Below are 17,140 nucleotides of genomic sequence, written 5' to 3'. Positions count from 1 at the left end.
ATGATCAACTAATTTTTTTATTTTATTTTCAAATATATTATTTATGTGAGACCACAAATCCTAACACTCGTATGGTACTCACTTAAATCTTCTTTTAAACCAACAATATTTGTGGTGGAATGATAAGTACTCATTTATCCTTGGCCAAAGGTCTCAGGATCGAACTATGGGTATGAACTCGCCTTTGTTAGGGAGCGTTTTATCCACAATGTGAGATTTCTTGGCGCGAATTCGAATTTAGTCGGACTCCAATATGAGTATCACAGTGGGAAATAGAGGCGAACTTAGAATTTTAATGCGACAGGGCACATTATTCTGCTCAACCAGTGCTCGCTAAAGATTTTGTTCAGGGTGTCAACTGCTTTAAATTAACCATTTTCAAAGTATACAAAATTTCATCCGAACTTTATGGGGTTCGGTGACCCCTCGTCCATACACATGGGTCCGTTTCCGGTGGGAAACCAAAAAATATCTTCTTCCATCGAAACACTGTATTTTTTATTTATTTTTTTTGCTTTTCAAATCACACTCTATTCTATTAATTAAAAAAAAATGTTCAACGTCCTCAAGCAAAGTTCCTTGCCCTCTAAATAAGCGACTTGCATCTCGTTTACTCAAATATTCTCTCTTCATCTCCTTAACTTCCTTCTTTGTAATTGTCCTTAAATCTTGAAGATCGTTAAGATTATCATTAGTATCCACTGCAATTTCTTGAATTGTGAATTACCCATTAAAGTTTTTCAACCTTGCATCTGATTTTTTTCCCCTCAAAAATCAAATCTTTAGGTCAAGAAAAGAAATGGGAGTTGGAATATCAGTGCTAATAGGCCTAAAGGCAGCAACTTTATTCTTATTATTTGCAACTTTCAAGAATTATGGCTACACATTATTGTCAATACCATGCTTATATGCATCATTAGTATCATTCTTAGTAGCATTAGCTGCTAATCCATCAATTAATCTTCCAATTCTATTAGGAAAAAACTCAGATGGGTCTTTTCCAATATGGTCATTAATTATGTTCAGTCCATATTTGTATTTTGTTAGAGGGTTTTCAGCATTAAGAAGGTTGGAAAGTGGTGAACCTCCATATAGTGAGATTTTTGAAGGGTTATATGTTGGAGGTTGGCCTTCTGAAATTAAGAAATTGCCACCTGGAAATCCTGCTATTATTGATTGTACTTGTGAGTTGCCTAGGATGTTGGAATTTACAGGGAATCATGCATTTTTGTGTATTCCAACTTGGGATACAAGGTCACCTCAGCCAAGTGATATTGAAGTTGCTGTTAAGTGGGCTTGTAGAAAAAGAGCTCAGAATATACCTGTTTTCATCCATTGTGCATATGGTATGATTCTTGAATTTTAGAACTTTGTTTCAGATCAATCTTTTTGTATTCATCAAGTCATAATTGTTTCCCTTAGATATTATAGTTGCTAACTTGCTTCACTTTCATTAGTGTCTGGTTTCAGGGGCGGAGTGAGAGTATTAGTTATTCAGACGAACCTAGTAGCTTTTGCTTAGATCCTGTATTTGTATTAAAAAATTTATTATATATATAGAGAGAGATACGCGAACCCAGTAACTATGAGATCGGTGGGAAATTCAGAAACTATGAACTTTATATTCTTGTTTCCGCCTCTGGTTTGATTATGGTATACTGTCAAGGGCGGAGCCAGTTTGAAGGGGGGGGTCAATTGCATTCACTTTGTTGAAAAATCATTCTGTGCAAATAGGGAAAAAACTTGTTATTTTTGGTTATATATAATGTTGAATCACCTTGACATAGGGGAAAGTTCTAGTAAAGTGGCAAAGGGGCTTCAAATAAATCCTAGGTGTGACGTTTTCAATCCCCTCGTTTATATTCCTGGTTCCTTGAAGGTTTGCTATTGGGTTCATGTTTTTGGCTCACCTATTATATTATCACAATGAAAATTATAGGACTTATGAACAGTGTTGTCAAAGGCGCGCTTAAAGCGCTCTTATGCCCGAAAGCGAGGCTCAAAACATGTTGAGCGCTTCTCCTCGCTTAGCGGACACTTCAGTATTGTCATCAAGGCTCTAAGACATACTTTTCCTTGCCAATGAGCATAATTCTGAAAAGGCAAACCTAAACAATTGATATTCCACTTTATTGTAAAAAAAATTCAATTTCCTTATCCATATATTTATTATTCATGCTTCTAATTATTAGTCTTGGACTACACATATATATTTGTATTTTTTCTCCATTTGCTCCTTTCTTCATTAAAACCCAGATGTACCTTAGAGTTTTTTTTGTGCTTTTCACCTTGGATAACACTGCTCATGAACTGATATTTATTAGGAAGAAAGCTAAGAATCAATTTTCATCCTTGGTAGAAGATACCTCCTTTTGGTACCACCCCTATTATACAGGAACTTCAATGACATTGGCGTGCTGTGTGAGCAATCGATCCTGACTTGATATCTTTGTGATGAAAATAGTATTAAAAATATCAGCTGTCGGGCCTGATTGACTAACCTAACTCAACAGTAAGGAGGCTTATCCATAGATGAGTGCTCCTAGTTACAAAATGCTACTGAAGTCAGACTGATAAGGTTGCACCTCTTCGCTTTCATAGACAGTACAATTGGTAGTTTGCTTGCTGTATGCAAATGTCATCAGTTGCTTACATGTGTCATGTATGGAGGTGTCCGAAAGAAAGGATGAAGAGAAACAGACTGATAGGTCGTTAATACATTTATGTGAACATATGATACTTTGTTATTTACTGCAACTTCTTGGATAAATCAGAAAGTCTAGGAAAAATCATATGAAAGCACCTAAAGTTTATCTTATCAATATTTCATTCAAAAAATAGTTTGTCTTTTCAGTATATACCGGAAAAGAAATTGACCTTATTCCTAAAACTGTATATAGACATTGGTACAACAGGAGGCTCGGGAGACTTGAGCGCAATATGCACTACTATCGAAGAGACTTTAGCCACATCTTGATCCAAGAATGAGGCGATCAAGAAAGTCATGGGCCTCGTAGTACTCGCATACGACAGCTTTGTCGAGCTTTTTGGGTCGAAAACTTGTTCGATGTTAGAACCGATCTCAAAACCCTAATATCACCCTCTGAAGAGAAAGGGCTTTCTCTATATCTATATCTATGCAACTAGTTCATTTATAATCGTGAATACACTATTTCACGAAGAGTGATGGTAATGCATTTGGTAACCAAACTATGAGTGAGAGATGCACCTACCTTTGTCGGTTCAGTAAAATGTTGATACTGTTCTTTTTTGGCACCCTATTGGATTTGTTACTATGAAACCACACATTACGAAGAAACACTATAGGATTTCTAAAGTGATGTTTATTAAGGAGAAAGCTAGCATTTTTCTGGTATGGTAGACAATGCTGAATGGCATGAAGGTGTGTAATAGATATATATTTAAGGAAAATTGTCGCAGGCATTTAAAGAGAGGTCAAAAAGAAGTTGTAAATCACAGATGTTGCAACCCCTGTTACTGGAATTAGATGAAACCAGCATAATCATAAAAGTATAACTTGCTTTGGCTGCACTAAGAAAATGGGGACTCTTATTAGCAGCAAGTATAGCTCCAAAATTTTTGTTGGAATATGCCCCATGTTCCTTGGAATTGGCGCCTTTGTTCTGTATGAGCAATGTTAGTTTTGCAGATTACCAACATGATTTTCATGTTAAACTGTCTTATTGTTTTTTCATTGCTCTGGAGTTTAATGTGCTTCGCTTAAGATGCATCATTTATTGATATAACGACTACAATGATGAACTGTTCCTTATCAAAAAAGAAAAAGCAAATAGAGGACTACATGATGGACTTTCCTCAACTTCTTAGCTGGTACATGGATTGGTCCTAAGGTGCCATCCGTGGCACCCACTGTCAGTAGGGCTTTGAGTGAGTTCTCTGAGCGACCGTTGCTAATCATCCAGACATTGCTCCTCCATATGCCGCTTCTAGTCTTGAAGAGGTAGAGTGAGACGGAGTCTGCCCTGACACACAAATCACTATGATCATTGAGTACGCTGAAGCAACATATAGAAGAGGAAATGATATAATAGTAGTGAACGATCTCACAATTCTCCCGTATCGTGCCTTTACATCCCGCCCGATGTGTTTACCCTGCAAATTCATCGTAGATACGGTTGTCGCCTAAGTCACATACCCGAGCATGTATATCTCCTGAAATCAAGGTATTCCTCTTTATGCAGGTGTGAGTATATGTGGATCTGCTGAAGGTCTAAGATCCAATTATTCAACTCCTCCTGCTATGTTGCCTAACGCTGACTCTTAGTACTCCTTTATGTCCTTCTGACCCCTCTCTTATATCAGTTTGATTTTTGCTGGGAAGGGCTCTTTTAAGCATACGGTTTTATGTGTTCCTCCTCTACGTGTTGTGTGCTTTTTCTTCCTTCTGCATGCAATTTCTTGCTTTTTCTACTTTCTTTCTCTTTCTCTCTCTTTTCTTCTCCTTGTCGCTCATGCTATCCCCCAAGTTGTTTGACAAGAAGGATGAGGCTCTTTATATAGCCTGTCGTTCTACTTAATACTAACTGGCGACCATTACGCAAGTGGTTGTAATTGTTCTTCAGAGGTAATGGATGCTCAACCACTCATTTTATCCATAGTGATTGGATAATCGATCATTGTTCATTGAATTTTCATGTCTTCGAGCCTTCCCTTGGGTTCTTCTTTGAATCTGTGGGCCAAGTGGATCATGGGCGTCTTCGTCCCATATATATCTTTTTCTTTAGGATGCTTCTAGATATCTTGAGCTGGTTCATTGGGTGTCCTTGAGACTGCCTATAAGGTACTATACCAATTATAGATTTCCAACTTAGTTGCTCGGACTCGGGTGCGGATATGCGATACAAGGACGGATCCGGGTATCGGATTCGGAAAAATCTAAATTTTAAGATTCGGGGGTGCGGACCCGGATATGGATACAGGTGCGGGGATTCGGCTAATAAAAAATAGAGCTATAAAAATATTGTAAATTTTGAGAGATATTCTGTGAAAAACTTACATGAATATTGTAGAATTCAATCTTTCATTCTCCAAGATGGACATTATTCTTTTATTGTCCTAAATCTATTTTATTTTTTATTTTTAGAAATCAAAATCTCAATTTTTCTCCTAAATTTGTCGATGGACCCCGGTCAAAGTATCCGAAGTCAGTTGACCGAATCTGGGACGTATCCCGTTTCCATCTTATATCGGGATGGGACGGCACCAAAATCGAAGAGTCCGCGCAACTTAGATTTCCTGGCAAATATAGGACTACTACTAGCGACACGTTCATGGTGGATGGGTGATCTGTGTTGAGAGTTAAAAGGTTGATGAAACAAATTGTTCTTAGCTCACAGTTACCTAAGAAATATCAATCCAATATTGAGACGTAACATTCCTATTGACTCTAGTTATAAAAGTTGAAAGCAATTGCAACTGGTATTTTATGTTAGTATAGCGAGAGTTTGGAAACGGATTACAGTTCCCAAATCTAGGATTTGGTGGGTACTGATCACCATCCAGCCTTGTGTTTTTCAAGTGCTCGTTACTGCCAAAGAACCTGATGATTACCTGGGACTTCTGTCCTAATGAGATCACAGGCTTCTGATTTCCTAAACGGAATACAGTTCCCAAATGTGTTCTCTTGCATGTAGTGAGAAGTTATGTACTTAAACTGCACCAATTAACTGCAATGTCTGTGTGGAGACTGTTTAGCTTAACTTCTTTGTTTTTTTTCCCTATGTTTTATTGGTTTAACTGCAGTCAACTGAGAACTTGTCACTGATATTTCGTTGTAAATTCTTGTACTGTTTCCGCTAGGTCATGGAAGGAGTGTTGCAGTCATGTGTGCACTGTTAGTAGCTCTGGGTCTAGCAGAAGATTGGAAAAATGCTGAGAAGTTGATCAAAGAAAAGCGGCCATATATACGAATGAATGCTCTGCATCGTAAAGCCTTAGAGGAATGGTCTAAGGATCGACTTTCTTCTCCAAAAAGAAATGAAGTTGGAGTCAGTTCTGTAATTCTGTCGAGTGCTAATGACCGTTCCTGATCAACTGACTGCATTGGCATGGACAATTGACGGTCTCCTTGTGGCAGTATATCAACAATAGATGATTGATTGTGTGTCCAAACTTTGTTTGCAGATAGGACTTACTGTTTGAGTGTTTTATGATTTTCTTTTTATTCAGTAGAAACTTTCTTCCCTGATACTGATGTCAAGAATAGCATGCACTAGATGCATGGCAGCTCGATACATAAGTTCTAGCTATTTGTGAGGTCTCGGAAAGAAATGGACTATATTGTGACTTTTGGGAGAAATTCAAAAAAAAACTAGATTTACAAGTGGTCATTCAAAAATAGCCATAGTTTCAAAAGTAATCGAAATTTAGCCACTTTTCATATAAAGCTAAATCTAAACGAAAACAGTGTTCAAAATTCGGAAAATACTTCACCATAATATACTGAAGTTCCAGCATAAGTAAAATGGAACTTTAACATATTATAATGGAGTTCTAGCATAAGTATACTGGAACTCCAGCATAAACAGTATAATATACCGGTCCAGCATAATATGCAGGAAGTTCATACACAGGTGCTCCAATCTCCAGTATATTATGCTGGAACTTTTCGCGTGTTGGAGTTCCAACATAATATGCTGGAAGTTCATACACAGATGCACCGATCTCCAGTATATTATGCTGGACCAGTCCCTATTGTAGCAAAATAGTGGTTATTTTTCAATGACTTTGCAAATGCTGGCTATTTTTGAATGAAGAGTTCGAAAACTGGCTAGCCCGTGCTATTTTTACCTATTGTATGTAGTCTTATCTTGCATTTCTACGTGAGCTTATTTCCACCGATTATTTGCACAAATATGGCCTTCTCGGAGAATATATGTGTGTGTGTGTGTGTTTTGTATATATTTGTATTATATACATATTTATACACTTTTAGGCTAGAGAATGCAATTAGTTTCGATCAACTTGACAATTTTGTATTATATACAAGATTCTTCATACCAAGGACTAAAACTCATACCCCTGACTAATAAGGGAGAAGGATCCTTTCATGACACATTCCTAAGAGGTAGTCCATTAAGCTATCTGCTAATTTGCACTTCTTAATAAATTCTAAATTTTACATGCTAAATATGCGTGATCGTGAAACTTGACCTTTATAGTAATCTATATTATTTCACTAAGTGCAACATTTTATTATCCAACATTCTCATAATCCATACTAATGTAGATATTATTTGATATTCATTTTGAGAGAGCATTTTCATATTTTCTTCTCGTCTTTTTTTCGCTTTTAATCAGCTTATTTCTGCATGTTATTAGGACAAATTCTTGTAGCTTCTAAAGATTAGATAATGAAGAGATTTTTCCCAGGAATAATTCACAGTGATTGCAATTACCAAATGAAGATTGTATTAATAAACACTGACTATTGATTTAATCCAAAAAATTAATGAAAAGAAAACATGGTATTTGCAGCCTTGCCTCGTACGATATTGAAAGGGCAAGGATGTAAATTAAGTCACGTGCTGTGCCCCAATCTGATCACGTGATGACGACAGCATTTTTGTTTCTTGCCTCACTTTTTTGCCACATCGACAGTTGGAAGTGAATGAGATTTCTTTCTGTTTTTGTTTGTTTATTCCAATTCAGACTATATATTATACATACATATATCTAGAACTAGGAAGAAGTGTGTAACCGAACAGAAATTGCAACTAAGCTCTTCATTTTTTGTTGAATTCAGCTCCTCAGATTATCATCTTCAAAAGGTTCATATCTTCTACTACTTCTTTAAGTACTAATCAATATTTTGAGTTTCGTCTATGGAATCATTTTTCTGTTGTTAAATACTAGCTGTGGTGCAATAATTATACCAACATATCTGTATCTCTAAGAAAATAAGGATATAACATCTTGAGTCATTAATAATAATCATTTATCTTCTGAAATATCTAACACTCATTCTCTATAACAATATTTCATTGTAGCGAATTAGCGACCAAGCTTTTTTGGAATCAGTTTTTCATGTTATATTATAACATAGTTTTCTATAATAGCATTTTACTATAGCAGCCAAAAAATTGTTGGAACAAACGAGACTGTTATAGAGATGTTTGACTCTAATAAATACAGACTTGACGGAAGAAAAATACTTTTTTTTATTACTTCGAAAGCAGAAAAGGAAGAGGAAAATGAATTTTATTAATTTACTCGCACCTAGTGTTTACAACAAACTATATTAATTTAGCATGATTAAGTCACAAATTAAGATAACAATGGGTATTAATTAACTATGGTTTTCATGATAAGAGTGTATGTGAAGATATACTCCCTCCGTTCACTTTTGCTTGTCCACTATGAGACTTTATACACCCTTTAAGAAATAATAAATGAAGTGCTTAATTTACCATGATACTCATATTAATTGATGCATATTGTTAATGGAATTGAGAAAATGATTTGAAATGAGTAATTAATACTATGAGTATAACATGAAAAAAGAAATTGTATTCTCTTGATATACTAAAAGTGACAAGTAAAAGTGAAAATCTATTTTTAGAATACTGGACAAGAGTATGTCATTTATTCATCTAGCTTGTTTGGGGTAAGGTAACTTTAATTGTGCATTAAGATCTTGTTTTTCTTTTAACGAAAATGAAGAAAAGAAGTAAGTGAGTTTATTTATATTCTTTCCTGGCGCAATTTGATGAGAAAACGGCCTTTATCTTCGACTGTGTGGAATAAGAGCGGGTGCCTTTCATTTATCGAGACTATGATTGCCGGGCTTTTTAGGATTAAGCGAATCTCTCATTCCAAAAATATAATGCCAATTTTATTAGGTGAAAACATTCTTAAATCTTGATTAATGATGTTAAGAGGTTGATTTAGCTTATTGATTAAGTTGTTCTATGTATCGCAGGTGCAAGCATGTCAACTGTTAATGTTCCTTCGTCTAGCTTGCTCAAAGGTGCACCATCAATGCAATCCTCTACTTTCACTAGGCCGCGACGTGCTTTAACTTGTGTAAAGAGCATTTCCAAAGCATTCGGCTTGAAATCTTTCTCCAATTTCAAATTCTCAGCAATGGCAACGTACAGGGTGAAACTAGTCGGGCCTGATGGTAATGAAAATGAAGTCGAAATCCCTGATGATCAATACATACTTGATACTGCAGAAAATGCTGGAATGGAATTGCCTTATTCATGTAGGGCCGGTACTTGTGGAACATGTGCAGGACAGTTGGTTTCTGGATCAGTAGACCAATCCGAGGGCTCGTTCCTCGATGAGAATCTAATCGACAAGGGCTACGTATTGACATGTATTTCGTACCCTAGAGCTGACTCTGTTATTCATACACACAAGCAAGAGGAACTCATGAGTTAATATGTTTGTATGTGATTAGTCACTTTTTGATTTTCAGTGAACCTGAAAAAGTGAATGATGCAACGTTTGACTGTTTAATACTAACATATTTTTTCCCTCACTAACTCTGGTTCACTTCGAAATAGTAGTTATCTTGTACTAAATATAAATCTATTAGTAATCATTGTCCTTAAGGAATAGGTAGTGAACTAGTTGTTAGAAAAATAATAGAATGAAATAATTTGGCTTCGATAATGTAATTGTTGGGAAGAAATTCCCCACCGTAATAATATTCACGGTAATAAAAACGAAACAATAATGCAGTAATGAGACTCAAGGGTATGTCTCCAAACCTCTAACTTCTCGCTGACGCCGCGTCGTGTCTCGTCGATTAGGACTATGTCATCAACAAATAGCATGCACCATGGCACCTCCCCTTGAATGTGATGCGTTATAGCATCCATCACCAGGGCAAATAGGAAAGGGCTGAACGCAGACCCTTGGTGCAACCCCGTAATAACCGGAAAATAATCGGAATCGCCTCCTGCTGTCCTAACCCGAGTCTTAGCTCCATCATACATGTCCTTAATCGCCCTAATGTAGGCAACCGGGACCCCTTTAGCCTCTAAGCATCTCCATAAGACCTCCCTAGGAACCCTGTCGTACGCTTTCTCTAGATCGATAAACACCATGTGGAGATCCTTCTTCTTATCCCTGTATTGTTCCACCATCCTCCTAATAAGGTGGATAGCTTCTGTGGTAGATCGCCCCGGCATGAACCCGAACTGGTTGTCTGAAATAGACACCGTCCTTCGCACTCTCATTTCTACCACTCTCTCCCAGACTTTCATGGTATGACTTAGTAATTTAATACCCCTATAGTTGTTACAGATCTGGAATATCGCCTTTGTTCTTATACAACGGGACCATTGTACTCCACCTCCACTCTTCGGGCATCCTATTAGTCTTGGATATAACATTAAGCAACTTAGTAAGCCATTCCAAGCCTGCTCTACCCACACACCTCCAAAGCTCAACCGGAATTTCATCTGGTCCGGTAGCTCTGCCCCTTCTCATCTTACGCATTGCCTCCATGACCTCATCGACCTCAATGTCCCGACAATCACTTAGTTCATGGGGGTTGTCGGCATTCCTCAATTCACCTAGTACAATATCCTGATCCCCTTCCTCATTTAGAAGTTTATGAAAGTAGGTCTGTCATCTCCTCTTAATCTGGTCATCCCCCAACAAAACTTTGCCGTCCTCATCTTTTATGCACCTCACTTGGTCCAAATCCCGAGCCGTCCTTTCTCTCACCTTAGCGAGTCGGAGTAACTTCTTCTCCCCGCCTTTGTTCCCAAGTTCCTCATACAAACGAGCAAAAGCTGTCGTCTTTGCCTCCGTCACTGCCATCTTTGCCTCCTTCCTAGCTACCTTATATCTCGCAATGTTCGCTCTCTTCTCCTCCTCTCCAGTGCTCCCCACTAACCGCAGGTAAGCCACCTTCTTCGCTTCCACTTTACCTTGTACAACTGCATTCCACCACCAGTCTCCTTTGTGGCCACCGGTGCGGCCTGAAGATACCCCTAACACCTCTCTCGCCGCCTTCCTTATATAGTCCGCCGTCGTCGACCACATAGTGTTTGCGTCCCCACTACTTCTCCAAGCTCCCATTGCCGACAACCTTCCTTCCAACTCCTGGGCTTTAACCTTAGTCAAGGTGCCCCACCTAATCCTCGGGCGGCCTCGTACTGACCTCTGTTTCCTTCTTATCATAATAATAACGTCCATCACCAAGAGCCTATGTTGCTTTGCAAGGGTCTCACCTGGGATAACTTTGCAATCCTCGCACAACCTTCTGTCGCATCTCCTGAGAAGGAGATAATCAATTTGAGTCTTCGCCACCGAACTTTGGTAAGTAACCAAATGCTCCTCTCGCTTCGGAAAACTCGAGTTTGCAATCACTAGATCGAATGCCTTGGCAAAATCCAGCAGTGAGGTGCCCCCTCCGTTCCGTTCCCCGAAACCAAAGCTGCCATGCACCTCAGTATAACCACCTGCAGACGACCCAATATGACCATTGAAATCCCCTCCTATGAATAACCTCTCGGAAGGTGGAATACTACGAACAATGTCATCCAACCCTTCCCAAAAATGCCTTTTAATCTCCTCATCACAACCTACTTGCGGTGCGTACGCGCTAACGACGTTTAAAGTACACTCACCCACCACCAATTTAATAGTCATTAGTCTATCATTCACACGCCTGACCTCTACCACCGACTCCCTAAGATGGCTATCTACTAGGATACCCACTCCATTCTTACCCCTCACGACTCCAGAGTACCACAACTTATACCCATCCGCGTTTCTCGCCCTCGATCCGACCCACCTAGTCTCCTGGACACACGCTATATTAATCTTCCTCTTCTGAAGGATCTTCGCCAACTCTATAGACTTACTCGTTAGCGAACCTATGTTCCATGACCCGATTCTCAACCTATAGGCTCCCTTGCCCCCTCTACCTCCCCTGCCTCCCGACCCACCCCCTGACCCCGGGCCCACTCTTTGCCCCACACTCTGCCCCACCTGAGGACAAGCCTTTAATCTATCATCCCAGACTGCCGCCACTACACCTACGACAGATCTACAAAAGACTCGCTAGTGCACAACGGACAACGAATCAAACTAAAAGGAAACAAATGACTACTTGTACACCTATTGAATGATTTAACTATTGTGAACTAAAGTAACATCAATTTAGCTAACACCAAAAGTAAAACAGTAGAACGGGAGGTACCAATTCCCGAGAACCAAACCTATGTTGATTTGCAGCCCTCGATATACTTGCAAGCTCACGCACCGCTTCCCACCGCCCTTTGCTGACGCTCGTCCAGGTTGCTCTCCTTTGCTAGTGCTCATGCACCCAACTTGTCTCCAACAACTTTGAGATTTTCCCTGAAAACACAGAAAACACCACGACCCAAAGACCAAAAAGGGCTATCACCGCTACCACTGGTGTAGCACCGAAAGTAACTAGCAGCCGAAATTAACTGAAGAAAAACAACAAGCAAGCTTCTAAAATAGGCGAGGAGATCCGGCAACATAACAACAACAAACCGGTGACCAAACGAGTGCAACTCGATAGCAATGGACAGCGATTGAATCCGCCAAATTCCAGAAATTCTTAAGCTAAAATCTATCTTTGTCTAATTTAAATGAATTTCTAGTGGTAGGGGTACAACCTCTTTCCTAAAGCAATGTAAGGAATAGAAAAGGTTCTTTTCTGCTATTCTTTCTACTTCCAGCGATTCATATGGTGTTTTATCATATAATCCTATTAACTCCTGTTTAGATTAATAATGATGAAGGATGATTTACTCTTTTACAAAAGTTTCATTCACTGTAAATACGTAAACTTTACCTAGTATTGTCACTAATTTTACTTTCTTTTATCACTAAGACTACAAGGACCTAAAATGAGCCCAAAATTGGATTAGCTTTAGATCTATCAGAAAGAGGACAGAGAGATGATTAGGAGAAAAACGGCGACCAAAAGCGAAACAGAGTAGCCGCACCCACCAACTCAGTCGTATAATATTACTCCACCAACTCAGTCGTACAAAATTCGATTTTAAGCAAAACCCAGATGCTAAAATGTGATTTAGAATAAAACCAAGATAATGAATTGGAGCTTACCGGGTTTTTCAGGCTTCGATAGTGAACCAGATTTAGAAGAGAGGGAATATAATAAATGTTGTTAGAGCTATAAGGTCCCCCAAATGGAGTAGATGGCATATTGTAAAATTCCCCACAGTAATAATATTCACGGTAATAAAAATGAAACAATAATGCAGTAATGAGATACGGTAATCAACAAGAATAAAACAGTGACAACGACACCAAAGTTTTACATGGAAAACCCTTCTGAATAAGGGAAAAAACCACGACCCCGAGAGGAGCAACTGATATCACTATAATAAGGAATTTTTCACTTTGTAGGCCCGAGTAAAATACTACAAAGATCACTACAACACTCAAAAGAAATAACCCTCTTTTGATATATTTCCACCTCACTCAAATATCGCTCACACTCTCTATTTTCCTCACAGACTATTTTCTTATACCCTGTCTGTGATGCCTCATTCTTTTTTTCTCTCTTTGTTGGTGTGTTCAAAGAAGTGAAAGAGCTCTCATTTTATAGGAGAAAATACGTAGCATCCAAGAATGCTACAGGAGAATTGTTAATTCTCCTCCACAAATTTAGCCGTTGGCGCCAAGTCTCTTTGCCAACCTATCTATAGGCACATTTCTATTTCATTTGTTCTTTATTTGTTTTAACAACGCGTTGGACCCCACAATCTCCCCCTCCAGACCCATTCACCAGAAGGAGGTAATACCGGGGTTGCTAGTTTGAGTGCATGCCGATAAGTGCTTTGCATAGCTCGAACTTGTCTCTTGCTCTTGGTACCACCTTGGTAAGCATATCCGAAGGATTCTCACTTGTATGGATCTTCTTGTCCTGCATAGATCCATCCTCTATCCTTTCTCAAATTCAGTGATATCTCACGTCGATATACTTCGTCCTTGCATGATACATGATGTTTTTGCTCAAGTCTATTACACTTTGACTGTCGCAATAGACTGTATATTCCTTTTGGTGCAATCCAAATTCTTGAAGAAACCGTTTTAGCCATACCATCTCCTTGCCAACTTTAGTAGCGGCAATATACTCTACTTCAGTTATAGAGAGTGCGACACACTTCTGCAACTTCGACTGCCAGGATTAGCTCCCCCTGAAAATGTGATCAAGTATCCAGAAGATTTACGATTATCAAGATCACCTGCCATATCAGCATCCGTATTGCCCTTCAAGATTGGATTAGATCATCCAAAACACAAGCAATCTCCCGCGGTACCTCTTAGGTACCTGAGTATCCACTTGACTACTTCCCAATATTTTTTTCCTGGATTTACAAGGAACCCGCTAACAACACCAACGGCATGAGCAATATCAGGTCTGGTACATACCATTGCATACATCAAGCTTCTGACGGCTAAAGAATAAGGAACTCTAGCCATGTTCCCTTTCTCCTCCACTGTTGTAGGACACATCTTCTTGCTCAACTTCAGATGACCAGTAAGAGGTGTGCTGACTGGTTTAGCACTTTTCATGTTGAAGTGTTCCAGTACACGTTCAATGTATTTCTCCTCAGATACCCACGACTTTCTGCTTGTTCGCTCTCCAACTATCTTCATCCCCAAAATTTGTTGTGTTGGGCCCAAGTCTTTCATGTCAAATGACTTGGACAAATCTCTCTTCACCGTTGCAATCAACTCCTTGTCTTGTCCTACAATCAATATGTCATCCACATACACAACAACTTATTCATGTTTGACTTTTCATGAATGAGTCAAACTTCATATACCACTGCTTTGGTGCCTGCTTCAACCCATAAAGACTCTTATTCAATTTGCACACCATGTGTTTCATTCCAGCTACTTCAAATCCTTCTACCTGCTCCATATAAATCTCCTCTTCCAAATCTCCATGAAGAAATGCAGTTTTCACATCCAACTGGTCTACTTCAAGATCTAGGCTAGCTGTTAAGCTCAAGTTTGTACGAATAAAAGTAATTTTGACAACAGGTGAGCAAATTTCATCAAAATCAATACCTTTCTTCTTTTTGAAGCCTTTAACTACCAATCGAGCTTTGTATCTAACTAGCTTGCCATTTCCATCTTTCTTGAGTTTAAAGACCCACTTACATTTGAGTGGTCTTTTACCCTTTGGAAGTTCAATCAACTTGTACGTGCCATTTTTCTGTAAAGATTCCATCTCTTCTTGCATAGCTTTCATCTACTGGTTCTTTTCTGGATAGGACAGCACCTCCTTAAGACTTTCTGGCTCCCCCTCATCACTGATGAGTACATACTCTGTGGAAGGGTACCTCCATGAATCTACCCTTGGCCTTTCTAATCTCCTCAGAGGTTGAGGTTCTTCTTCTCCCTGAGTGGGGTGCTTCACTTGCTCGACATCATCATTAAGTTTCTCCCCCTGCTCAGCAACCTCGCCGGCTCTACTTTTTGCACTTGTGGGATTATTAGAAATAGAAGGAATGGTAACAAGATTAGGGATTATACTATTCTTGGACTTCTCTGACTCATTATCTACAACCCCAATTTCACTTTCTCGGAAGATTACATCTCTATTTCTGATGACCTTCTTCTTTACAGGATCCCATAATTTGTACCCAAACTCTTCATCTCCATATTCGATGAATATGCAGGGAACGGATTTATCATCTAGCTTTGTTCTCTGTTCCTTTGGTACATGTGAAAAAGCTTTGTAACCGAACACCTTTAAATGTGAGTAGGCACCTCCTTGTTGGTCCAAACTCTCTTTGGGATGTCAAACTCCAATAGAACTGATGGACTCCTATTGATCAGGTAACAGGCTGTCTGAACTGCTTCACCCAGAATAACTTAGGCGATTTAGCCATTCTGAGCATGCTTCTCACATTCTCAACAATGGTACGGTTCATCCTCTCGGCTATGCCATTGTGCTGTGGGGTTCCAGGAACTATATTTTCATGTCTGATACCATGACTTGAACAGTACTCTTCAAATTCCCTTGAAGTGTACTCACCTCCATTATCACTTCGGAGACGTTTTAGCTTTCGACCTGTCTCCTTTTCTACTAGAGCATGAAACTTCTGGAAAACTTGAAACACCTGATCTTTGATTTTCAAGATGTAAACCCACAACTTACGCGAAGAATCATCAATAAAAGTAATAAAATATTTGTTACCACCCATCGATTTAATTTTCATTGGACCACAAACATCATAATATACTAAATCAAACATATTCAATTTTCTTTCAGGCGATGTCTGAATGAGACTCTATGCTGCTTACCAAATAAACAGTAGTCACAAGGTTTTACTGTTGTACCTTTGGCAAAAGAGATGAGTGATTTCCTGGCAAGAATATGCAATCCCTTCTCGCTCATATGACCCATTCTTTTGTGCCACAAATCTGCAGAAATCTCATTTTATGCCGCGTTAAATTTACCTTGGCATATTCCTGCATTTGTCCGGTACAACGTGCCACGAGCAACTCCTTTTTCAATCACCAATGGTCCCTTAGCGAGTCTCCAGTTTTGATTTGCAAAATAATTTTCGTACCCATCTCGGTCCAAAGCAATTCCTGAGATCAAGTTCATCCGCAAATCAGGTACATGCCGCACGTCTTTTAGAACCAATATGCATCCGACATTTGTCTTGATACAAATGTCATCAATCCCCGCAATCTTTGAGTAACTTATGTTACCCATTCTCACAATGCCGAAATCACCTGTTACATATCTGCAAAAATGATCTCTTACTGGTGTGGCATGGTAAGATGTTGTTGTGTTAACCACCCATTCTGACTTTGGACCTACCAGGTGCATGTATTCCTCTTCGTCATTTATGAAGAGAACAACATTATCATTGTTTTGCACCATAGCAATTGTGTTGTCGTTATTCTTCTGGCCACTCCATTCACCTTTGCCCTTCCTTAGATTTGGGCAGTCTCTTTTGAAGTGACCTGGTTCGCAATTGTAGCAATTTCTGGCTTTTGACTTGGATCGGTTCTTGGACTTTCCATGAGCTCCAAATCTACCATAATTGCTTGAACTCCTTTGGTAACTCCTACCTCTACCTTCTGTGATGAGAGTCTGTCCTTGATTTTC

General features: G+C 39.0%; 2 protein-coding genes across 2 annotated transcripts; both read left to right on the top strand.

Moving 5' to 3' along the window:
- Positions 1–524: 524 nt before the first annotated feature.
- Positions 525–6,364, top strand: LOC104239766 (uncharacterized). The gene is made up of 2 exons (XM_009794487.2): positions 525–1,346; positions 5,842–6,364. Exons 1-2 carry the CDS (start codon positions 800–802, stop codon positions 6,069–6,071), a joined length of 777 nt encoding a protein of 258 aa, XP_009792789.1. The 5' UTR covers positions 525–799; the 3' UTR covers positions 6,072–6,364.
- Positions 6,365–7,741: 1,377 nt separating this feature from the next.
- Positions 7,742–9,426, top strand: LOC104239767 (ferredoxin, root R-B1-like). Its single transcript, XM_009794488.2, has 2 exons — positions 7,742–7,811; positions 8,963–9,426. The coding sequence occupies exon 2, from the start codon at positions 8,971–8,973 to the stop codon at positions 9,424–9,426; it is 456 nt and encodes a 151-aa protein (XP_009792790.1). The 5' UTR covers positions 7,742–7,811; positions 8,963–8,970.
- Positions 9,427–17,140: the final 7,714 nt, after the last annotated feature.

Source organism: Nicotiana sylvestris, chromosome 4, assembly GCF_000393655.2.
Source record: "Nicotiana sylvestris chromosome 4, ASM39365v2, whole genome shotgun sequence".
In the NCBI taxonomy this organism is placed as follows: domain Eukaryota; kingdom Viridiplantae; phylum Streptophyta; class Magnoliopsida; order Solanales; family Solanaceae; genus Nicotiana; species Nicotiana sylvestris.
Note: the sequence above shows the minus strand (reverse complement) of the source record. Positions and strands in the feature narration are given on the sequence as shown.